Source organism: Amblyomma mixtum, chromosome 3 (genome assembly GCF_055824585.1).
Source record: "Amblyomma mixtum isolate Tamu chromosome 3, ASM5582458v1, whole genome shotgun sequence".
Classification (NCBI taxonomy): domain Eukaryota; kingdom Metazoa; phylum Arthropoda; class Arachnida; order Ixodida; family Ixodidae; genus Amblyomma; species Amblyomma mixtum.
In genome coordinates, this window is record NC_143014.1 from 166,120,541 (window position 1) to 166,146,632 (window position 26,092).

At 47.8% G+C, this 26,092-nt stretch overlaps 1 protein-coding gene across 2 annotated transcripts in view; it reads right to left on the reverse strand.

Moving 5' to 3' along the window:
* LOC149352617 (sushi, von Willebrand factor type A, EGF and pentraxin domain-containing protein 1-like) overlaps window positions 1-26,092 on the reverse strand; it is a 236,746-nt gene that overhangs the window by 129,039 nt on the left and 81,615 nt on the right. For both annotated transcript variants that reach the window (XM_089581799.1, XM_089581798.1), the window contains 3 exons: window positions 18,393-18,567; window positions 16,238-16,426; window positions 12,142-12,321 (listed from right to left, as the gene is read on the reverse strand). In XM_089581799.1, the coding sequence (XP_089437925.1) occupies window positions 12,142-12,321; window positions 16,238-16,426; window positions 18,393-18,567 (544 nt within the window). The remainder of the gene's footprint in view (window positions 1-12,141; window positions 12,322-16,237; window positions 16,427-18,392; window positions 18,568-26,092) is intronic.

Consider the following 26,092-nt stretch of genomic DNA (forward strand, 5'->3'; position numbering starts at 1 on the left):
ATTCTTCCGCGCCAAAAAAAGTAGTCCGCTGTTAAAACTTTTATTGTATACTACCATAAGAAGCTTATTACAAGAAAAAATGATAAGCTCTAGAATTCTGATACCTGGATAGATTAATAAGGTCAAACATCGAACAACTTATTTTGTTTACTGTTATTGGTTAGTGGAGTAATACAGGATGCCTCGGGCCATGACCGAGTGCTAACAACTGCTGTTTCTTTTAAGTTTTATCCTACTATACATGAGGTACGCGGTATGTGAACCAGAATCATAAAATTTCAGTCACAGCAATTTCATCTTGTTCAGATGTTTGATGTGTGTTCCACAAGGTCACCATCCTCAAATCCAGCAAACCATTGTCATGAAATGCACCATTATTTTTTTACTTGCAGTTATGTTGTAGGTAGGCAGCCAATGTCTGTGTTAAAGTACTCCACTCAGGATGTCGGTTTGCTTCTGCAAACAATGGAAACTCATTAAAAGCATGTGTTTGATTGCACAGACGGTTACCAGTTCAAAATAATAACAGTCATATTCACCCGACATCACTGCTATCATTCAGCAGCACAGAGAACCCTACGCAACGTCGTATAGGCTTGCGCCTACGCTTACGCTGCTGCTGAATGACTGCGTCGGCAGCGACGAACTGCGCGACTAATGGCCAGTTCACCCTGTTTGTGTTGCCCATGTAAGCAGTCAAAACCTCTACAGCCGAGCTACTCATCTGGTAGCTGACGAGAGCCGCGTACAAGAGCAAGAACTTCAAAAACCACGCCATGGCTCAGCCTAAGTGCCGGTCGCCGAGGGGCAAAAAAAGACCACGTTTTCGCGCCGTCTGGGTTGCCAACAGGAGCATGCTACTGGACAGACGGCAATGCCGGGTGCGCCAATCGGAACGCTTTAAACCATCCGCCTCGTCCGCCAGCTCCAAAATGATCGTACAACACCCATTCCGCCCCACGCCCGAGCGAAGGCCGAAAGCGAGCGGTTCGCTCGCTGGCGGATCCGCCCAAAAACGATCGTACAACGGCCTTAAAGGGCGGATCCGCCAGCGGATTTTGGGCGGATCCGCCAGCGAGAGGACCACTCGCTTTCAGCCTCCGCTCGAGCGTGGGGCGGAATGGTGTTGTACGATCACTTTGCTGCTGGCGGACGAGACGGATGGTTCGAACGTTCCGATTGGTGCTCCCGTCAGTGCCGCCCGTCTAATCGCGTGCGGCGGTACAGACGTGTTTGTAGCGAAACATGCAGATATATTGCGATAGAAATTACCCATATTAATTGCGGCGTATTCAAGACAATATCCGTTACGTCAACGTTTCTTTTGCTGCGGGATTTTCGTCGAAGGTAGACTCGTGGTCGGCTGTGATTCGGGCTGGGACGGCACGAATCTTGGTTCAGACGACCCTGACGGCCGCGAAACAATTCGCGACAAAACTTTGCAAGATCGAAGGCGAGTCTGCTCATCTGAAGCGATGCCGTCGGAAATGATACGTGTTTGGATCCTTTCTACCCAAGAGACTGAAAAACGCGTCACATCGCGTCCCCGTTCGACGATACGTTCTCACAACGGACCGTGATTTCCGGCCCCAAAATAACAGAATGCTGCCTGCTCTGAAAGTTACGCTGCCCTGACGATCTCGCTGCGACGACGCGATTCTTACTGCGAATTCTCGATCGGGCCACACTGCAGTACAGGCTGCTAACAACCGTCCGTAATTACTATCGGTATAATCCCATTTTTTAAAATAGTTACGATTGCATACTTAAAATATTTAGTCAGTTATTCAAAATAGCACACTTCAGAGTTTTTGCATTGCTGACAGAGAAAAAAAATAATTGCACTAGCAGCCTTTCCCAAGCAATTTGCACAGTCACTGTAATATGTAAACGGCCTTCTCCTTGGCTGCCTATACTGTTACTGGAAAATACATGCTTACCTGTTCAATATATAAGGTGTGTGCGTGCGTGTGGGGGGGGGGGTGTTAATTGTGCATGTGTTTAACATTCACAATTTAGCACAACACTGCTGTCAAACACTAATGCTAATGGACATGAGAAGTTATGTTTCCAGCTAATTGGAACAGGTAAAATCAGTTGTAATTAAAGCAGTTATGCATTTCACAGAACAGTGAAAATGCAACAATAATGATTTATTTTTGTCATGTTTTTCACGCCATTATTAAACCCAACATAGAAATAGCACTATGTGGCTGCATAGGGGCTAAGACGTGCATCACTGGGCTAAAAGGGTATGGCTTTGTTCTGCACAGTGACAGCGGGCCATCAAGTTGTGGTTTAGCATTCCATCCTGAGCTCATATTGCAGTTGCACAAGCCAGAATGCAGTGTTGAAAACAACTATGGGAAGTTCTGCTGAAGGCCATGTCATTGTTGCCATGTACAAAACAAGCTGGCATATACTCTGTGCAACTCCAAAGCATTCTCAAATGTCGCTGTGAATGCAAAGCAAAGTTGGTGCCTTCGTATTGCATAGAAGTCTGTGCATGCCATTCTCATTAATATAAATATAATGAGATGTCGGAGCCAGTAAACTGAATTACAGGTTCAGTAAATGCAAGAAGCAATTTGGAGGGTTTACATGGCCACGGCCCCCGGCTTAGGCTGAGAAAGAATACCTGTATAGTCAGGGGATCAAGGTACGATGGCCATATTATCTGGCTATCTCGAGCAAACACTAACATCTCAAGCAGAATTTGTAAAATTGGATTTCCAGTAAGGGAGCTATGATGTCGTGCTATAAAATGAAATTACAAATAAGCCGTTTAAGTATGTGACAGGTATATATGCATATGTTCTCTCATACAGCCTTAAAGCAGAAAGCAGTGTCTAAAGTTATTTTCACTGATCAGTAAAATGTGGAATGGCTGAATGTAACGATGACCACTTCCCAAGGTAGCAAGCAAAAGTGAACATTGCTAACTGTTAAGTGATGTTCATACCACTTAACATATGCTGAATTTTAGAGTGCTATTAGTTGCTGACTATCAACATGTTCAGCAAAATATACCTATATCACTGCCAGTCTGCTTTCAAAAAAATAAATTAACTGAGGCATTGACAGGCAACAGAAATTTGGAAAATAGCAATATGAAGTTAGGCCGAAGAACGCCGAAGAAAAAACAGAAAAGCAGTGATGGCTTTTATCGTTTCTTTCATCTCTATAATGCAACTTGAAGTTGACGGCTTTTGTGTTTAAGATGAACCAGCAGTCCTGTAAACACTATCCTGATTATATAAAAGTCACATGCATATGTATGCATTTGCAGCATTCTCACTGAGCCATGTTATGAAATCGATGTCTTGCTTACCTGAAGATACGATAAGAGAGAAGCGCCAAGAAAAGACTGACACAGATAGGCACAGTAATGCGTGCTTAGCTTTTCAGTGCACGAGTTTAGCTGGCTAGACCTAGCTTGTGCAGTGTGCAAGTTAGCCTAAATGCAACTGTATACCGTCCGGCAAAACTGTTGTGTAAATCTGCCCCAATATTACTTGAAATATATTGTGAGGATAGTTCTTACGCATAAGATAGCATTGTATTAGTTTCCTGAGCTGAGCAAGTGGCTAAGCACTTTATTACAATTACTTATTTTAACATTTATTATACCTAAACAGTACTAAATGACAATACTTGAGTGGTGAGCTAACATGATACGCCAAGTAAGAACTTAATGAGTTTGTAATTAATACTAATAAGAAGTAATTAACCATTAGCATCCAAGTACAGCCATACCGCTACAAAGGAAAACTTTGTAGGTTTTCTTTGTAGCCTTATGGCTCCACTTGAGCGGATGCTAATGAGCAATTACTCCCTTATCACAGATCTTCACCTTGGGGGATTTACCTAATTCAGTGGATGAACATCATCATTTACTGCATGGATTTCTGCAGTGACTAGCTCAAAGGACAAGAGGTTAGTAAGCCCTGTGAGTTGGAAGGCCATTCCAGCCTTTTGTGGCAAAAACAAAAATGAATCTTGAAATGCAGTGGCATGAGCTAACTGAGGCACAACACTGCTTGTGCGACTAGTGCAGAAGGAACCATGACTCAGAATAGATTAGTTTGTTATGTGACAATCAACAGTTTAAAAAAATCTGCAGTTTCTACATGACATGCAGAAATTTGAAGATTCACTTTTAGTGCAGTTACACTGGAGCTTCAAAAATAGTCTGAGAATAAAACAAGCGCCTCAGGTCTGAACTCATTCCAGGATTCTAGTTAAGTTAGATTTTGTGGCAATTGCCATTCGAATACACAAGCTGATGCCACACAGGGGATTTGAACGCAAGCAACTTGGAAGACGGTGATACTAAGGACACGTCGAGTGTAAATATCATGGGTTGTGGGTGGGTGTATGAGGATTATTAGGTATTTGAAGCAGTATACAGTGAATATACCTTTATCGGAAGGCCTTATAAGTTGGCAAAATGTAATGCTGACAATAAAAAAACAATATTAGTGCATTCTTAGTAACATTAGCAAACAGGCCAATCCAGGGCATGCTAAATGTTGTTTTGGAGAACTGAAATGCTGGTATTGATTGAAATATGGCAGACCCCATATAGCTGCCAGTGAAGGCATGCGACAAAACACTGAAGGGAGGGTAATAATGCAAGTAATAAAAAGCTGAGGCCCAAAGGAGTGCCTCGGGGCACGTTCGAGATTGCAGGAAAAGGCAGGATGCACAAGAATTGGCAAGGGAAATCTGCCGAAGGCTGGCTGTTTAAGCTTGGATTCAGTTTAGAGCTATTGGATGCAAGCTAAAGCACGAGAAAACCAGCCTCACATAAATAAGGGAATCGCATGCTTTTTCAAAGCAAAGAACAAAAACATCATACGGGGATGTTGCAGTCAAGGTGCATGTCGTGAAGAACAAGAAAAAGTTGGCTATTGCAGAAATGTTTTCTAAAAGCTGGCCGATTTGGATGAAAAAACTTAATGGGCCAAAGCAATCTAGCAGGGTCAAGAGTATGAAATGTGTTTGGTGATTTGTAGCACATGCCAATAACACAAATAGGGCCATTGGTGCTGGGTGATGAAGGGTTAAAAACAGAGGGGCCAGGCTATAATAAGCCAGGGAGCTATCTGTACAGCATGCACTAGATATGCCTATACAACCTGCTTCTTTTCCCGTTGTTGCTTTCTGTAGATTTCACAGAACTTGATCATAGCGTACTGTGGGGTGCACCGGTGGCAAGTTGGCATGTCGAAACTGTGCTAAGGGACGACGACAGAGCAAAAATTGCTACCCTGTGCAGTGATGTTGTTACCATCGTCTTTGTTCCTAGCGTAGCTTTACCAGCTCCACAGGGCTGATTATGCAGTCTGCAAGTAGTCATGTCTGCAGCAAGCAGTCACAGGCAAATGAAGGTGGTAGCAGACAGACATATGCAAGTGCATCGACGAGATCTTCTCAAAGCTTCGAGAATGTCTCGTTAAACAAACTGCTGCGGCTGACCCAGGAAGCGCCGCTGAACAACCGCTTAACACCAATAAAGCCGATTTCGTGAGCAGCTCTGCAACAATAGCATTGCGAACACATCCAGTTTCGTACCACTGATCTCCGGATCGAAAAGGACCATGAGCAAAATCAACAACAGACACTGTCATTGCCTATGAGGTGCTTCAAGATTACTGTATTTTTCTGATTGCAGTGGAAACCAACATCCCACTTAAACTAAATACTGCCAAGCATTTGTCAATATTGACTTAACACTGCTAAAGAAGAACAGAGAAAAAGCAATGGCAAAGGTTTTCTCAATATTTTTTTCTTCTTTTCCATCAAGACTCGTTATGCTCAACTTGCTCTGTGGACAGTTTTGATTGCATAAGCTGCTGCCACACTTTTTTTTTTCTCCGCTACATCAATTGAAATGCTCATGAAAAACAGACTTATGAGTTGGCACACATTAGAGATTTGTACACTGTCAATCAGTCATGATTTAAAAGCGGCAATGATTCTTGTTTGTAATCGCGTAATACCATGTTGTTACAACCTAAACCGAAATGGCTAGAGGAAGTGTTCAGTCACCCATTCATCACGCCGATATGTTTATTGCAGGCAAATGTGCGCACAGCCGGCAGTAAATAAAAAGAAATGACGCTCCCGAAGATACATTTGCACTGTGCAGCGATGTTTTCACACAGGTTACACAGTTTCTCCGGCGAGTCGTAACCCGAGCACCCATCATCACAAAACGTACTGAACGGAGCACCAAAGCGCAGAAGGATGGCGACATCGCTGTTGTCGCCGCAAAACAGTCCTACGGCCGTGCAGCCAAGCTCGCGTCGCGTCACGTCGCACACACTGCAATTCTCAAGCACAGTGGCAACACGAATCGCGAACAAAATGGTAACGAATGCGTAGCCAGCAACAACGTCATGTGCACGCTTCGGTCGCGATCACTGCAACCATCGCAAAGAATGCGACTAGCTGCACAACGCCACGTTCATTTCAGGATTAGGAAAGCACGGCGTGCGTAGTGAGCTCTCGAAGGTGCACATTTCACTGCCTTGACGTAAAAGCACTCGCTTCGATCGCAATCACTTTCACTACGCGGACACTAGTCACTGTGCTAGGCAGCTCATGCACGCACAGAAGTTCACCGTGAGCAGCTGTTGCTCGCCGCTGTGCGTGATGATCCTCGTAGGAATTAGGGACGCTTGCAGCAACCACAAACAGCTCCATATAAACACTTCGTGACACCGCCAACGTGTAGGTCTTGCGTCGGTTTGATGAGGCGCTGTGTCAACTACATCAGCGTCGATTTCAAGTCTGGAAACTGTTGCTGCTCGCCGCTGCTGCACGCGGAGAAGTTCGCAGTCGCTCTGAACACTCGTAATATCAACATGTGGCCAATATAGTATGCCTCGCGGGATAGCTGCCACCACTACAGTCACGAACTATGCCTCGCTCCCCAGTTCAGTCGACGGACGGCCATCTTGCCCCGGCAGGAGCGGATGCCTACGTCACGTAAAAAGCAGCCAATCGCTGAAATTCGGTCGCCAGGCGGTTTTAAGTTCACCAACTTTCCTCCCGCCCGCCGGACGGGGCGGTTGTCTATTGTCTGGTCGTTCGGTCCGCCAGTCCGCCTGCCTGGCGGATCCGCTCAAAAGCGATCGTACAACGGCCTTAAAGAAGAGGGGCTTGAGCTATGGCGACCGCTCCGTTCACGCGCTAACGCGTTCTAAAGACCGCAAGATCGCGGCCCAGTTGAGCCCAGAAGGTAAAGAACCGAGCTCAGACAAAATCGCTGAGGTGTCCGAATTGTCAGAGAAGCTGTTACCATGCTGTTACTTAGCACTGACAGCGGGGCTCAGGCAGTTTTCCCATGCGAGGAAAATTCCGCACGCGATGAGCCTCCGGGAATTACTGAGTCAGCTTTTGACGCTGCGGCGAGGGCCGGCACCTTAACACGTGACGGCACCGCGATAACAGAAGGCGCGCGCAACAGATCCACTGGGGCAGCTTCCAAAAAGCGGCGCCATGCAACGAAAACCGAATTGTGTGGTGTTGCAAAGCAAAAGTGCAGGTCGGGCTTCTACAATTGAGGTCTCCGCGTAACTTCTCGGAGTTGCCACTCTCGGAGTTACGCGGAGTTGCGGCATTACTTCTCGGAGAGCTCACAGGAGTCGCGTGATCGACTAAGCGGGCACATGCAGGGCGTAAGCCACTTGCTCCATCGTTGGACCGCTGCAAGGGTTGTCATGAGACATGTGACGCCTGCTGCTTGCTAAAGAAAGGAGCGCGCGGCCACCAGATAAAAGGGCGCCGCCGTGCGCGCGCGGGTCCGATAAAGACGAGACATGCCGGGAGCCGAGAGAGGAGGCAGCGCCCCCCTCGCGTAGCGCTTTTCCAGCGATGCCCGGGCTTTGCACGCCAGTAGCAAAGAGACAGAACTAATCATGGAGGAAGAAAAACTAGGAGGGACCATGACGTCACAATCTTGAAGCCTAGTCATAAAAAATATAATGGAAAGCATCATGGGAAATAGGCCCTCACGTGACAAGGCAGTGGTAGTTCTTAGCTGGATTTCGGTTTCGGTTTCGCTCTCTCGCTGTACGAGCAACTAGGCGACCATCTGCTTGCGTTCACTGACGGCTCCGTGGTGAGCGCAAACTGCTCGCTCGCCGCAGCGGCCACCATCCCCGAGCGACGCGTGCGCTGACTGCGGCGCAGTGGAGACACTTGGAGCACATGCTCCTTCGCTGTGCCGCTTCTGCAGTGCCGCGTCGCGAGATTCTCGCGGCCTGCTGGGCGCTGGGAATCATCCCGGACAGTCTCGAAGCGCTCCTGTGGCCGCGCGGCACTGCGCGCACCCGTGATATTCTAGCCTCTATACCCGTGACAGGACAGTGGTGAGCCTCTGTGCGTTCATCGAACAGGCGGGCTTGACTTCCCGCTCGCTCTTCGCCAGGTAGTGCACGCGTGACACGAACGCTCCGTGGGTGCTACCTCCGACGGTATACGCGGCCGGGCGCCCCACCCCGGCCGCTAGTGCAGTATGCCGCGCGCGCGATTAGTCCGAGACAGGACGCTACGAGCGCGCGGCTATGTATACATACAGTTTACTTCTTTTTGTAAGTGATTGCGCGCAGTGGCCGGGAGACCCCGCGCAGGGGCAGACGTAAAGCCGCCGGCGCTCTCTCTCGACAACGAGAGAGAGAGAAATACTTCACTGCTGAATTTCACGTCGGAACCGCCTATGTGCGCGCGCGTATTCGGCACGACTAGTGCCTTGAGAATAGCGGAGAACGGAGGGCCCATGGGCGGGCCGAAGTCCGCCTGCCCGAGAAATAGAATCTTGCGCAGCGCGCCGGAGCGCTCGTTCAACACGTCCGTCCGCCGTGAGCGCTCTGGAAGCCGCTGCGCCCTTTTTTAGAGGCCCGTTTCTTCGCCTACTCTCGAGTTCTCCGCTCATAGCATGCGCTGAAATAAACGCTCCGTATGCGTGTATAACGACGAAAGGAATTCCTCTCCATTCTCTTTATGAACCACAGTTGAACAGTGACGAGGTCGCGGCCGCACCCTTTGATGAAAAGTTTACCCGCAGTTCTCTACAGTGCACCCAAAAACTCGAGTGTAATCAACAGAGACGCGGAGCCTGCAGACAACCTCGAGCTCGGTACGCATTCCGCCAAAGCGCTGCGCTGCGCTACTTCGGAGCACGGACGTTCACTAAAAAGCACCGCTGGCTGGCAGTCTGGTAACTGTGGAGGAGGGCCTATTTCCCATGAGTCAGTGCGCAAAAGGGCCCTCGGCAGCGGCGTCAGAGGAGGATGGCTTGCAGAGGCTGAGCGCACTCCCTCCTAGTTTTTTTACCTCCATGGAACTAATCAGCCCCGCAGCTTTTGGGAAACGTTAGCTGGTAGCCGGCCGCCCGAAAGCGCAGGGCGCGGCTGAAGTAGGAGTATTCCGGGAATACATGTCTCTTGTATTTACTGTTCTTTTTTATTTATTCATTCACTCCGGTAGAAAAATGCAAGCGATGATTTGAGCTTTTATTTTTGGCTGGAATGATGTGGCTTAAAGACGCTTGTTAATTCTCTGCGTAAAGAGTTTTTTTTATGACAGCATTTGAGGCTTTGTAATGTATAGTTGCAGTGTGTGGGTTATCTTTGCTGTCGGTTATGTATTGTTCAGCGGTTGAGATTACATGAATAGTAGTTGAGCTCTACTATCCTCTCAACTGATCTATCGGGCGTCCGTCTGTGGACCGCAACGGCAGGTGTAATTTATTCCAGCATAAAACCTGATTCAAAATTGAAAGATGCGGTGGCATTGAATCGCCCGCATAGGTCTCCTCCGGAGATCACCCAACCAGACCGCCTGAGGGAGGGGGGGGGGAGGAGGAGCCAAAAGGGGAGTTAATCTAGCAGCACAGCTTAAGGCCTTGTTCTTTGTTTTACCTGGCACGACTCGAAAGAGGGTGGTGCTCTTGCCTTGCCGGGGCGGGGGCATTGTGCCCACTTGATCACTAATGCTATAAGGGAGTAATTACTCATTGGCACCCACCCAAGCGCAGCCACACGGCTACAAAGGAAGGCTATACAGCTTCCTCAGAAACCTCGTAGTTAAAGAAAAATTCGTCCTGGTCCGGGGTTCGACCCCGGGACCACCGCTTCACCGGAGCAATCGCTCTACCAACTGAGCTAACCGGGACGGCAAGCTTATAATAGGGCGAGAGGGAATTGATCAATAACTCGAAGTGGGAACAGTGTTGGTCAAATGTTTAGGGGAATCCCCCAAGGTGGAGTAAATCTGTATTATATGAGAGTAATTACTCATTGGCATCCACCCAAGCGCAGCGATACGGCATACGGCTTTTTCTTTAAAAGGACACTGAGGAGAAATTGAAGTTGGCTTGTATCGATAGAATACCAGCTCCTGATTACAAAAACGCTACTCGTACTGACAACAAAGCTCTTGTAACGTAGAAAAGAGCAAGAACCAAAATACAGGTATCGCCGCCACAGGCCAAACTCGCAAGTACAAGCGTGATGACGTCATAGGACAAAGCAGTGTTGCTAGAACGAATGGTTCTATAAACTCTAGAACCCGAGAAGCTACAAATCACTGAGGCGCAGCCAATGCATGCGCAAATCTCCTTGACGTCGCCAGATGGCGCCATGTGCTCGGCAGCTACGCGCGCGCCTGAAGCATCGGGACCAATCAGCGCCTGCTCATCGGCGTTAGGGGGGCTCCCGGTATTCCGCTAGCGATAACAAGGTACACGGTATGCTAACGGTATCTATTTGCGAGAACTTCGTTGACGACTTCGAGAACGAGATCCATCATAACGCTGGCAAAACGCCAGTGAAACGTAAGCGAAGCGACTGTAGCGACGGCCGCAATAGCCTATAGATGCCTTCAACGTGCGGCCGGCGGTAGCTTTCGTTTCGGCTGCTGCTAGGCAGCGCTGGCTGCTAGAAATCACGGAGTCTCCGTTACGTCATGTTTCACGTCACTTAGTCCTGTGTCGTCATAGGAGAATCCCAAGTTCGAATCAGAGCGGCGGGAAAAACTTTTTCAAATTCGAATCCAAATTTCTTAGAAATAAATGCATCTTTCGCTGCCGGCCGAGTGGCAATAAAGCCATAACATGCCGAACAATCGGATTTTGGTATAAAAAAATATTGATAGTGCTCTCCTCACTGTCCCTTTAACTACGAAGTTTCTGAGAAAGCTTGGTAAATTGGTTTTTGAGGAAACGAAACGACTCAGTATCTGTCTCATACATCTCGGTGGACACCTGAACCAGAGGGAAGGCGCATAACTGCCCTCTTGGAACAGTGGACACCTCAATCGTGCTTTAAGCTACGTGGCGGTAGTGACAGATGTGCGCTGCATGCGTTTGCATTAACAACGTTGTGCCAGAAACACGGCGCTGAAGCCACAGGCCGTTGGCGTTCGTTGCGTTCATTGGCTTTGGCGTTGACAACGTTTTACAGTAAGATCATTTTAATGAAAGGAAATGCGCATAACTGGCTTCCTGGGAAAGTGGACGCCTGAATCTCGCTTAAATATGTACGTGGGGCGATGAGATAGAGATGTGGGCTGCATGCATTCGCGCTGAAAACGATGAGCGAAATGTCGCGATCAACCATTAACTGCCACCTGCCATGGTGGCAGGGTGAGTGGGGACTTTTATGCAAATACACAGACAAACAGGAATTTCTAACCACTTATGCGGGACAACATCCCGTTCTTCTCGCTCGTAACACCTCCCACGGCTTTAACAACATCGCGGAATACTTGTATAGTCCTCGTCTTTGAGAACGAGGCATTGGTTAGGCAAGTCGAGCATATATCCACCTATTTCTCCGACCACAAAGCTTCCTTCATGACAATCAAGAACTGCTGTTAGTGGAGTGTTTCTTGATGAAGGAATATGTGCGAAAAATAAGTTGTCTGTAATTGTACATAAATGTCTTACTCGAATTCTTTCCGTTAGTCCATCGAAAAACGGAAACAGCTGATGGGCTGCACTCAAATTTCGCATTAGGAAGTAACGTAATCGTCGGTGATTTTTTTAATGGCTTTATTGCCTATTTTTTACGGACGTGAGAGTATATTGTGCAAGAGAAATTTAAAAACGCAGGTGACGTTAATACTCACTTGGAACACATAATGGCGGCGTGCCCTGCCACTGTCCCAGATGGCATTGAACCCCTCCTTGCGGTTGAAGTTCCAGCGAGGTGTTGCATTCGTAGATTGCGAATGACCCATGAGAGACACTCTGATATGGCCTGGGCTGCCCGTTTTCCACGTGAGGGAGGTTCTCAATGGGACAGTCATCTGCAGGAAGAAAGAAGTCCGTGTTCCGATATTTTGCCAGTCTCCTTAAGCTTTGCCAGTGGTTGACGTTGGAGGCTGACCACCTTCTATACGCCTGCCAGCAGATACCGACAGCGTCGTGCTGCTTTCTGTTACACAAGCAAGCGCACTATTCGCATTGTTCATGACTCGTGCTGAAGGGCATTGTTTTTGTTTTAAAGCTTTTTTTTTCGTTGCTTCGTTTTCGTGGTAATACAATGTATGATATTCGTAGTACAGGAATGCGTTTTACTAGTACAAACTAAATCACTAAAGTTTCTTACATGAGCACCAGGCTGTTTGTTTTTCTTTCGTTACCAAGGCTTTTGCGAAAAGCGTTGTAGAAATTGGCTTTCACAAACAACATTTGTTCCGGCATAAAATTGAACACCAGAACCCAAGGTCGCAGGTTTAGCGCGGCCACTGCTGCAGCTCCGTTGCTGTGCAAAGGAAGTAAAAAATCCCTCTTGTACTGACATTTCGGTAATGGCGAAGTTAATCTGGAGCACGCTGCTACGGTGTGCTTCACGCATGGCTGCAGTGTTGCTGTGGCATACAAAACATTCAGCTGAAGACAAGAAGATGAAATTATGAGAAGTGATCACACTGTGCTTGCGCATTTTACTCACCAAGTGATGGAGCTGGCCGCTACCACTTCGTACTACGTCTCGTATACTCACACAACGAAAGAGTGCATGTTGGCTTAGGAGGCCTTCGGAAGCAACGAAAGGAAAGACCGAGCTGAACTTGCCCTGCAGTCCCGTGTACAGCGGCCAAATGAGAGCGTCGCCATGTTCGTAGAAGACATGAAGCGGCTCTTCAACTGCGCAGCGAAGAAGGGGCGTCACCTTATGCGATGGGTCAAAGAGCAGCTTTTCGCCGGGCTTGTGCGCGACCCTCCGAGCACTGTGGTCGACTTTGCTCGGGAGGGGACAAGTCTGCAGCGCAGCCTGCAGCTGAGGTTCGCGCATTGCGGCCGTCCGGCGCATACATCTCCTACGGATGCCCACGTGCCACTGCCCGGCTCCGAGAGTAGGCCCTCCTTGAGCATGTCAGGAGAATTGTGCACGACGAGCTACATAAGCTTCGCCTTGTCGAGCAACACCCGGGCGTCGGAGCCATCTCGGACGTCGTTCGTGACGAAGTACGTCGAGTGATGCAGCCAATGGTCTGCCCCAAGTCGCTGCCTGCGCCGAATGTAAGGGCGTCCCGCTCTGCGCCAGCACCACCGACGTGTTACTGCCCTGCTCCTCCCGCACCGTATCAACGATTCCCGACTTCGCCTGCTTTGCCTAACGCACGACCACTTTTAGCAAAGCACACCTGTGGCGCACGTCGAGCAACCGGCCCCTGTGCTTCCCCTGCGATGAAGCCCGCCACATCCTGCGGCACTACGCGTATCGTCGGAGGGACCTGCGAAACTTTTCACCAGACGCACCCCGGCCACGTTATGGTGAACGACCCCGTAACATCGCCCAGTACCTGACCACCAACGTCACCCCTCCTGCTCCTTCACCACAGCGCCAGTCCAAGTCGCCGTAGCCCCGTAGGTTCTCTTCCCCAGGTCGCTAGTCGTCCCTCCGGCAGTCCTCTAGTCTGAGCCGGAAAAATTGAGGACGGCGGCCTCTGGGGGTAGGGCCGCCAGCGCTCCGCATTTCGAACAACATTCTCAGCTCGCCGACGTGACCCTTCAACCCGACCTTCCACCCAAAGCTCCAATCACCTTCCAACGCCTAGAGCAGCCTCTGCTCCACTCCCCATTCCGACGAACAACGCCACCCTCAAGTGCAACCCCTTCCACGATGCACGTTCCAGAAAGTGAGCTCGTTTCCGCCGAAATCACAGTCCCCGCTTACAAACACCATGTGACTGCCTTCATATAGATATCGGCGCGATTTCTCGGCTATCAGTCATGGTCTTGCCACTATATTAAGAAAAGTCCAGACATCCTGGCACGGAAGACAAATACGGGCAGCTGGCGCCCATGTGGTGACGCCGCTCGGGGTCTACGCGGCGTGGATAAAGATTCGCGGTATCACCTTCATTGGCTGCTTCCCTGTGTTGGCTCAGTGCTCCAAGATGCCCTTCTACCCTTCTTGCAACAATCTACCAGCTATTGGTGACAATAATGTTTGTATATAAACGAAAGCCGGTTCTTCCTTTCCATCACAGACGTAGAACTCGGGTTTAGGGAAGCAGCACCAAAGAGGAGCCCACAAGGATCAGCACTTCCTGCAACCAAGCATTTCATTCTCTTGCAGCGAAATCAGAGGGTGCTGGAAAGCCTCAGTGTTCTCCCTTTCTATTCTATTCCATGCCAACGCCAAGAATTTCGTACTTACAAATAATGAAAAGCTTTCCGGAATTTTCTGCTTGGAAATTATGAAATTAAGCGGTTTTCTTGGAATGCATTTGATTGCTGGTTCTCATCAATCGCCAGTAAGTTTATAACCACGCTTCAGTTAAATTTTAAGCCTCTTGATATTTGTGCTTTTCTTTTACTTGCTTCTTTGTAATACGACTGCACTGCTACGGGTCATGCCCATTTGTCTTCTTCACCCATTTTGGATTACTTTTAATGGTTTTCTCTTCCTTGATGTTTTTTCTTATTTTACCAGGTTACTTAATGACTTTCTGGTAGTTCTCATATTTTTTTTAACACTCATTTTACCGATACAAACCCTGCTTTTGCTTCGCAGGTTTTTAGTTGTCTTTTTCCCAACTCATGCCCGTTGACGGCCGCCCTTTCTGTTTCCCTTTTTAACTCACATGCGCCATGCTAACCTTTTTAGGCTGTGTCTTCGACACCGGCATTTGCTTCGCTGTTTAATTGTTACGTTCACGTGCAGGCTTCTCAGTTTACCTTCGCGTTAGGCCGCCGCGGTGAAACATTGGTTTTGGCGCTCGGCTGCTGACCCGAAAGACGCGGGTTCGAGCCCGGCCGCGGCAGCCGAATTTCGATGGAGGCGAAATTCTAGAGGCCCATGTTCTGTGCGATGTCAGTGTGCGTTAAGGAATCCCAGGTGGGCGAAATTTTCGGAGCCCTTCACTACGACGTCCCTCATACCCTGAGTCAACTTGGGACGTTAAATTCCCATAAACCAAACCTTATCTTCGGGTGCACCCGTCTCAACTTTTCCTCCTTTAGCTTGAAGACGACTGCGCTTTAAAAATTGCTTGTTTGCTGTTTCGCTATAGTCACCTTTGGGTTCTAAGTTCACGAATTATTGTACAATTAGCTTGTGCCTTGTGTTGTTGACCATTTTTTGGTTCATGTTGCAACGTCCTCTTATATTTGTTTCTTTTGTTTAGGTTCGACTGTGAAAGCATCTGAAGAGGTTTATTTACTCTGTCAAGGGGTGTTTCAGCGAACACTGCAAAAAGTTTTCAAAAAGAGGATTTTAAGGTAAAAAAATATAGCTTTTCCGGCACAGTATTATCAGTGTTGCAGGCCACCAGAAAACCGCTTAATCGCCTTCATTAGTAAGCTGGGCAACTAATTTTTAATAATTAACTTTTAACTATTGGAGTTTGGTGCCTGTTCGCAACTGGAGATTTGTAGCCGGTGGTTAGTAATAGCCATATTAGTTTTTAGAGTTTCGAAAAACGCGATTACTCTTCGCGATGTATCTCGATAAAATTTGGCCTTTTCGACTTGTTACGTGCACTGGAGGGGTTGCTTTATTACATGGCTTCCAAAGGGCCTGTATTATCGCACGATGCAGGCAGTTCTCACAGTGTTTTTGCGGCAGTAGCAGGCGGTCAAAATTATCACATGCTATACCTTGTGCTGGCCGACACAACAGCAGCCAGATGACAAACATGTGGTAACCGCAGATTAAACTCTGCGCAGTAGTGTTGATGGCGTGCTCGCTATGCGATAACCTGCTTTCCTCACCTGGCTTGCAAGAAGGATAGCGGCGATCGAACTCTCCAAGGAGGCATCGAGGTTGATGTTGCTCGTAGTCAGCGTCCTCCATCGTGTAGCCGCTCTTGCACCTGAACCTCACCTGCTGGCCGTGAGGCACCTCCCAGCTTTGTTCAGCTTCAACCCCTTCCGGGAGACGTGTAGGGATTCTACAAGGCTCTGTGACAGGCAAGGTGAAATCATGATTCAGTATCTTGCACTTGCCTATTCAGTCTGTAATAATAATTTTGGGAAAATCGGGAGCGTGAACCAGTTGGGTTAACGATGACATTTCAGTGCTCAACACTGGGTCCCTAACCAGTTCTGATTGTCCTAGTTATTTCTTTCTTATGGTGCATATCTTCGGTGACTTGTTGGCCGCGATAGATGTTCCCCCTAACATTTTTTGATACCTCAACGCCCATTCCAAACCGCTGTTTGTTCCCAGACTATCCAACATTACCTTTATAAATATCAATATTCTAGTCGGCCATTTAAATTTTACACTTTAGGTCCTTAGTCACGAAGCTAAGTAATTGTGAATGAAACGGCACGCGGAACAGTCGCATTGTGCAGTTTCTCGACTTTCAAGGTATTGATTAACTTTACAAAATGTTCAGCCAAGGGCGGATTTATAGGGGGAGGCAGGGAAATGGTCCCTCCCCCAGGCGAGAAATCTAACTTAGGAAAAGCATAACGAACCCCATTTGTTGAAGATATATCCGAGAAAATACATGGTTCAAATACAACAGCACCTACCCAACCCCCCCCCCCCCCCTCCCTCCAAGAGTGACCCACAAAATCCGCTCCTTTGTTCGGCTGAGAAACATCATGAAGGTGAAAGTTGAATTATCGGTCCGCATGACAAAAAACTTCCGATATTATTATGCACAGGAGCCGAAACCGTGGTTGACAGCAGGTAACAGTGTTGTATTATTTATCTTGTATGTACACGAGCTGTCACACCCCACTCCTTGTGGTACGCTGCAGCTTGCTCAAATTTAATTTTATAAATAGTAAAATTTGCGCGTTGGGTTTGGCGACTAGGATGTTGAGCACTAGAAGTGTAGAATTGGTCTATTTTCTTTGAGTTTACGATGAGACATGAAAAATTGAAACCGCCGCTTGCAAGGGCCGCTTCTAAGTATCGCTGCATGCGTACCATCTGATTCGACGTCATCAAAACTTATTTATGACGCACCGCACAAAACAACGCTTTGCAAACTTCTGTGGGTAGTGATGGACACATTGTTCGGCCCAATTTTTCAAACGTACGTAATCCTCGATATCCTGAGTCGCTTGCAAAACGAAGCCCTTGATGCCGAAGCCTTCTTATATTTCAAACGAAGAACTCTGAAACCACCGATCGCTGCTGTATGCAGTTGTTTCTGCCGTTACTTTACGCTTAAGTACATTTTCAGAATTAAGGCAGGGTGGCTGTTGAGGATGGGCCACGGCCAGGCACCCAAAGACTGAACTCTTGGACGGTTTGAAGGGGGGCGTTATGAGCGCACCCTAATCCAAGATGGACTCGAGAACGCCCAGCGCGTGTCGCCTTGCGCACACTCCCAGCGGTCTTCCTCTTCTTAGCGCTGGCTGGGCAGCGAAGACGATGAAAAAATTGATGCCCAGGCTTCGCTTGGTTAAGCCAAGAATGCGTTGCATATTGCGTGGTCTTTTTATTATTTTTATGTATTATTTATATTTTATTTTGTTTTATATTTTTTGTTTTTATTTTATTTTTGTAATTTTTTTATTCTTTTTATTTTTTTCAATTTCTCTTTCCTTTTCTTTTTTCTTTTCTTTCTGTTTACTGTGTTTGCAATTCTCACCAAGAATCGCCATCGTCTTTACCTACGGTTTTTCCTCCGGCTGTCGTGACGTCACGTCACGTGGTTTGGTGGCTGCCCGGCCGCGCCCAAGGGCTGAACTGAGTGATTGCAATATGCTACGCATAAAAGGTTCAACAGCGGCAAAACCGTGCAGGTTGAACTGCTTATGGTCCTTGTTCTCCACTACTTCCTTTTAACTAATTGCACACGCCGATAGATATTAATATTTACCAGCTGCGGGGCCAAACTATCAGCAGCACTCTGAGCGCTGTTGGCATGTGTGGCAGAAGGATAGATTCTATGCACCCACTTACTTTCGGTGCACCAGGGCCCTGGTGGTTTCCACTCGCCGTCCTGGCAGCTCAGTTGCAGCTTTCGTTCGTCTCTGCGTGGACGCAACTGCTGTACGAAGGCATACCCGGATGCACATTCCACATAGAGGCTGCTGTCGGATTCAGACACTTGGGTACCCGCGTGCACCCCCGACCACTGAAAAAAAAAAGAAAAAATATATATAATGAGATTCTAGGAGCAGGTGCAGGTGTAAATTTTAAATAGGTCGGTTTACTGTCCCGAAGGGACTCATGAGCTATGAGGGACACCGCAGTGGAAGGTTTGCGATTAATTTAGACATCGGGGGTTCTTTAATGAGCGCTGTCATACCACAGCACAAGGGTGTTTTTGTAATCCGCCTCCACGCGCGGGCCTGGGATGGGCAGCGAAACACCCAAGTCACTGAGCCACTGCGGCGAGTGAAAGCAGTAATGTAGAGCTAACGTTTTCCGCATGGAAAGATTTCCAGCCGCGGTACAAACCGGTTATTCACATTGGCTGCACAGCGGCGGAATTTCACATCTACTGTATTTATAATGGAAGGGGCACCCATTAAAATTAAAATGATACATCTTATTCCCGATGTGCATCATGGAATATCCATCATGGTCACACGCTGACATCTGCTTGTTCCTTGTATTCCCTTTAAATTCCTCTTAACAGCAGCATAGCAATCCAGACCGATGATGGGAATGCTGTAGGTCTGGGGGTTTCACCTTGCTGTTTACGATTATATCATTGCAAGCAAGAGTAAGCCCAAGGCAACCAACATTTTCATATTTCGAAGACTTTAACACAAGCCCAGGAATTAGAATGACAAATTAGAAAATTGGGCTTATACATGTAGTGCTTTCGGCTGGTTACGACGCGTAAGCTAGCGGTATTGGGGGACTACAGTCAGCAGTGTAGGAAGCATGGGTTGCTTTAGCTGTACTGGAGCAATAAACCTCCATAATAGAAGTAATACTTTGGTTTAGGCAAGTTTGTTCACAACTGTAAAGCATACTAAAGATGGCGCAAAAGAGAACAGGGACATAGAAGGCCGATGAACATGATGGGCCCGGCCCCACATACAACTGAGCTTTATTCCTACACGACTGCGCATTTAAAATAAAGCAGAGTGATATCGCAGATACCCTTCAACAAAAACATCTATAAACTATAAGATCGCAAAATCTTGGAGGGTATCTGTGATACCACTTGACTGTATCTTAAATGGGCAGGCATGTGCTAATAAACCTCGTTTTAAGCAGCACCAAGTCCGCCGTGGTGGCTCAGTGGTTATGGCACCCGGCTGCTGTCCCGAGGGATGCGGTTTCGATCCCAACCGCGGCGGTCGAACTTCGATGGAGGCGAAATTCTAGAAGCCCGTGTCCTGTGCGTTGTCAGTTAAAGATCCCCATGTGGTCGAAATTCTCCGGAGCCCTTCACTACGGCATCCCTCATAGCCTGAGTCGCTTTGAGACGTTAAACCCTATAAACCAACTTAAGCAGCACCGGTACCATCGTTTTAATGTGTCGTCTTTGCCCGTGTTTCTTTTGCACAGTCCTTGGCACAAAATAAATTTTGCCCACTCTGGTAAGTGATCTAACTTTATATCGTTCTCGATATTCTCGTGTTTGCATTCATGCTTAACTGCCGAACTCTTATATTATGGCATGTTATGGGACGGTATCGTACTGCGTGGAGTGGCGCGGTGTGGCGTGATGTGGTACGGCATGGTATGGTTCGTAGCGTTTACCGTATTGGAGTGGCACGTGGATAGATGAGGGACGCCGTAGTAGAGGGCTGCAGATTAATTTTAACCACGTGGGGATCTTTATCAGGCTCTGAAGCCATGAAGTGCAGGGTGTTTTTGAATTCGATTTAAAAAAAACGGCCTCTGCGGTCGGGCCTCGATCCCGCGACCTTGTGCCGAGCAGATGAAAGTCAAAGCTACTGAGAACTGCCGCGGATGGTCTTGATCTGGATCCCACTGAGAGTCGCCTTCGCACGCTGCTAGCCCACCCGTGCAAACCGCTACGTGCTGCTTTTCTTCCAAGATGTGTTCAAAGTAACCGGTGTACTTTTTGTCCAGGTCGTCGTTGTTTCTTAGTAGAGTATAGTATATGAACTTAGGCAGGTACGCCTGTTGTAATGTATGTCCTGTCCACAAGGATTGTTGTCTATCCGCGTAGCAGGGCGTGGCACTCCTGCAGCTCCAAATGTCTGGCGGGTGAGTAGACCTCTCCTCAGCACCCCTGGCAAGCTGCGCCGATTGAGGGGTGCCGTAAGCATATCAGTACAAGGCACCGAACTCTGTAGGCCGGACAGCTTTGATAAATGCTGTACATATATTCGCAGGCGTTGTCTTGCATGAAACCTGAGACGGCGATCGTCAAAGTGTTATTTTTGCACCCCAATACGAAGCTTGTTTACACTTCGCGCATGCTGTGTTTAGTGGTGTTTTCTGTGTCTGTATTTAGAGGCAATACATTGTTCCAGCCCCTCTCCTGCCCCCCCCCCCCCCCACACACACACTTTCTGTTACATTTTTTCCGCGTTTTCACTTCTAAATACTTAGGCGCAACACTCGTGCACAACGAAAAAATAACTCCCTTGATAGTGCAGATCAGGTAGCTTTATGATGCTGTAAATTTTCAACACGCCTCACGGGATTCCAAACGTCTTAATGATGTTTACCATTCTGCAGCTAAAACAAACAGGGAAGACAGCCTTTCACATTGCTCAATTTGTAGAGTGCCAGAATTGACATGCAGAGTTCATAGGTTTTGTTTATACCTGATGGAATACTGTATTTTCTTCCCTTTTCTAGCAAATAACTTCATGCAAGTGAAGAAAATGCTTATAGCGAATGCTTACGGTGGAGCAAAGCTGAATCGTTTTGCTTCACTGTAAAAATTAAAATCCTGAATAATTCAATTTGTTTGAAAGCCTGTTTTTTATTTTGTAGATACTCTAACGAGCTCATTCTTTGCCTTCCTCTTTTCTACTTGTAACATTCCTGTGGCAATGTGAGCAATCTTCTTAATAAATGTAGGACTCGCAGGCGATGTTGAAGGGCTCATTGTACGAAACGTGACGGGGGCCATGTGATACTGTCGCAAAAGAAGTAGTAGATCGCGACAACAGTTGTGGCGTCGACAATACGATTTCCCCTTGTGAAATCCGATAATGTTTTGACGTAGACAAGTGTCACAAAAGTGGTACGCATTTGTACATTCTCAATTTCGGATAATTAAGCACCTGTAAGTTCTAGAGTTGGTTGATAATCACATGTCAATGTATCCTGTATGTCTGTGCCTTGTTCGATCGTCGCAAGAGCGCGAGTACGTGCGCGTCGTCTTCGCGTGTTAGTTTCCGTCCAGTTAGGCAGACCCCCCGCAGTGCGCGAGCGGGGAAGCACACCCGGCTTGTTGTGTATATGTGTTAGGTTTTCGAGCTCAAAGTCACCCCTAACAGGCATAAACCTTTGGGCTTCCTTTTCAACTTTTCAACTTTCCTCGCCTGCAAGGTGCCGCCTTGCAGGACAAAAGATGTTGGCGTACGTGACCATTTTTTTGGTTGTCCTACTTTTTTTTTTCACCCTCAACATGGCGGCCATGCAGAGTGGAAGGAGCGGAGCCTACGTGCTCCGTACTGTGTGTATCGACTACTTGGTGCGCTTATGGGTATTTGTTTTACGGGGGCTGTCCCTTAGAGTGAATTATTGGATGGGAGTGTCTTGTGCGTTGACAACCGACGGCTGGACAAGAACCCGAGTCCGCCGCAACAGTAGTGCGCCCCTCGCCTCCGAGCACTCCGGACTCCCCGAGCCGCCCCCCGCATCGCACTCCGAAGAACGCCACAGGACTCCGGAAGGACCGTCACCTTCGAGAGATCCCCTTCTACGTCGTCTTTGTGAGTGGACTGCCTCCGCGCTCGCTGGACCGTTTCCTAATTCACTGTGAACTTTCCCTCCACTCCTATTCTGTAATTTTCGATGTCAGTGTGCAACCTGCATGCAACCTGTTAGTTCAAATTCGACTGTTGTATTGTTAATTACTAGTTTTCCGGTCCGTTACTTATTGTGCTTTGTTATTTTCACTTTTTTTTGTAAATGCTTGCGTCTGAGTCTCCTGGGGTTGATACTGAGAATACATCTTATTTTCGGAGACTGACTTCGTGGTTCTCTCCTCATTCGCGACGCTGAACATAAACCGGCTACCGCTGGGCGTCAAAGCTCCAACCCTTTGCCTCCGTTCGGGAAGGTGCCTCGCGCTCCTTTCGAAGCCGTGACAACAAACAAAAATTACGGAGGGCACATACAGCTGCTTGAGTTCTCTAAATAAGAAAGCATGCACACGGGGCGTTCCGCTGCGGCGATTTTGTACTACTCTTATGCGATGGCCAGGGAAGCTCATCTTTTCGCGCTGCCCGAACGGAAGTTGATGAAGACGACGGTACCGAAGCCTAATTTGGCTCGTGGGGTTTAGTGCTGCTGTGGCAACGGCAGGGGGGGGGGGGTGTAAATATACAGGTGGGATTAGCCTTACAGTGACCTGTCGGAACTGCTCTGCCTCAGTCACTGATTTAAGTGATTGCGCCTCTATAACTGTTCCATAAGGTCAGTGTCCCCTAAAAACTTCAGCACTGATCGTGACACTAATCGCCGTTCAGTTCGGGGTCCTCAGGGTAAATGATGCGTGAGACGTCGTCCATGGGAAAGTTCAGACTCCCCAGGTTTTCCAGGAGTGCCTCACTCTCGTCAGAAAAATGCGGGAACGCTAAAACGAAACGGTGCACATCACTCACAACATCTTGCGCAACCATACCGGCGTGTAGGCAGAGTTCATGCGCAGTAGAAAAAGAAAGTGACTCTGTCGCTCGACAAGCCTCGCGTAACGCAAGCGAGGCGCAAATATGGATGAAGTGGACAAAAGTGTTGCACCACTAGGTGGCTAGCGAAGTTCTCGCCCTTTGGGACAACCACTGAAGATGGATATGACCGGGCTTCTTGAACAAAGGTCTCTGCCGTCTTACCAGCGGCTACAACGTGAGATGTTAGACACTAGAAAGAAAACTGTCAATTCTCCCTACTGTAGCTTTACCAACCTGCACTCAGGCGCTGTAGTGTAGACTTGGAGTCCGACAGAATAATGATTATCTGTGGTCTGCAGAAACACGGACGTTTAAGCGACCTTACAATGGCGAATGATTCAGCCGAAGTGCACGACACGACACTTTTCAGGCGCCGAGCCCAAGACATTTCAAGGTACGGCACTACGAAAGCGGTTGAGTACAGGCTGTCGAACCGGAACCGAACCCGAACCCTAAACCGGAACCGAACCCGAATTTTCGCCCGGAACCGGAACCGAACCGAACCCATAATTTTTTCGCCATCTTGGAACTGAACCCGAACCGGAACGATTCAAAGGAACCGTTCCGAACCGGTTCGCTACCCGGTTCAGCCCCATTTTTTTTGCATCTCGGCATACTTCTTGTTTCCGGACAAAATGAGATGATCCAGAGCATAGATTTAACCACCCGTAGCTGTCTGCGCTGGGAAGTGCGAAAATGGTACCCATTATATCCGACAGCAAACTTACAGGAAGTCTGGTGCCTGGGGAGATGCCTAATTGACGCTTCTGTAATGTACTACCGCCAATTCTTTGTACTTCAGGTTTAGGTGAAATCTTGAGCTATTATTCCTCCCCTTTTACATATTTGCGTAAATCTTTAATCAAATTGTTAGCACTTCTCTAACTCAATGAAGGACTATAGACACCAAATTTTTGCTTGCGTGCTTTCTTCTTTCAAACGATGCGTTAGACATTGGTGTACACGGAGCACCACGTGGTATTTCACCAACACATAATAAATAATTTATATTTGAATTTCTTCATGACCCTGTTTCGGTTTCACCAACGTAACGATGGCTGTGACGTGTAGAGGAAATTAGGTCGCGTGAGGTGCAATAAAATGGCAATACAACTGCTGATACGTCGTATGGTGTAATTCTAGGTCTTGGAGCCGCCGGCTGATTTAAGTGCTAGAGTGAGTCAAAACAACGTATCAGCATTTGTATTAGTTCTCCCGTGCCTCACGTGACCTAATGTTGATTTCCCATCCCAGCCATCATCCGGTTGATGAAACCGGGACAGCATAGAAGAAAAAAATATTTTCTAAATTATTTAGTGGCATAGGCGAATACCACACGGTGATCCATGTGTTCTAATATCTATGACGTCATTTGAAAGGAGAAAACACGCATTAGAACTGGGTTTAAGCACCGATTGAGAATGCCTTCCTTTTATTTGCGTCATTTCTCACAAATAGATGAAATATTAGCGCGAGGATCCAACAACATTGTGATAGTGGTTTTTGAGGAAAGGAAATGGCGCAGTACCTGTCTCAGTTCTTGATGGAGACCTCAACCATGCCGTAAGAGATGGAGGAAGGTGGGAGTGAAAGAAAAAAGAGAAAAAGGTGCAGTAGAGGAGGCCTCGGGAATAATTTTTGCCAGCTGGGGATCCTTAATAAAGAGCAACTGCATAGGTTTTAGAAATGGACGAGCTTAAAAGGGTCGAATGTGTGAAATTTCCAGGTAAAGTATGCGAAGTCCTTTTGGCCTAGCATTTGAAACGATGACGTAATCACCCAATTAAAATTGGGACGGCCTTCAAGCTTCTCCGCAGCGTACAACGCTAGGTGGGGGGACACATGATGACGTCATCGAAGGCATCGGTACATTTCCAACGCATAAACGCCTGCTTTGAAGGAAAAAAAACAACGCCACCGAAGGCAAAGCCCGCCGAACGTTATTCGGCCGCGTCCAACGAGGCACGGCAGGGCGTGGCTGACGGCAGCGGTAATTCGAAATCATACCTTCCGTGACGTCACACTGAAGTTCCCCGCGCTCCTCCATTGCTTTGCGAAGTGCAAAATTTAATCGTCGATTACTTCACTATTTTAAATGGTTGGTTGGTTGGCTTATCGGGTTTAACGTCCCAAAGCGACTAAGGCTATGAGAGACGCCGTAGTGGAGGGCTCCGGAAATTTCGACCACCTGGGGTTCTTTAACGTGCACTGATATCGCACAGTACACGGGCCTCGAATTTCTCCTCCAAAGAAATTCAACCGCCGCGGCCGGGATCGAACCGCGTCTTTCGGGTCAGCAGCCGAGGACCATACCCACTGAGCCACCACGGCGGCTTACTATTTTAAATGGTAGTAAAAAAAAATTAGCATGTTTTACCTACAGCCTATATAGATTTGAATCCTTGAGTATCTCGATATTCTCAAAAAGTGGTGCAGTTGCCCTTTAAGGTGCACTGACATCGCGCAGCACACGGTGCCTTTTGCGCTTCGCCTCCGTCGAAACGTGGCCCCCGGGGCCGGGTTCGAACCCGGATACACCGAATAAGTAACCGAGCGCCGTAACCACTGAACCACCGCAGTGGGTAGTGCAACATGTACTTTTGTAGGCGCTCATTGTCTCAGGCAGCAGGTTCTAAATAAAGCCCCTCACGATGTAGGGCAACAAAGAAAAAAAAATGGCTCAATGGCTGTGGAGCTCGGCTGCTGATTCCAAAAATACAAAAAACAGCGTGCTCTGTCGCACACCGAAAATCCCCAGCTGATCTCCGTTAATCTGGAGCCCTCCACTACACCGTCTATCCTATAGCCTCAATGTCTACT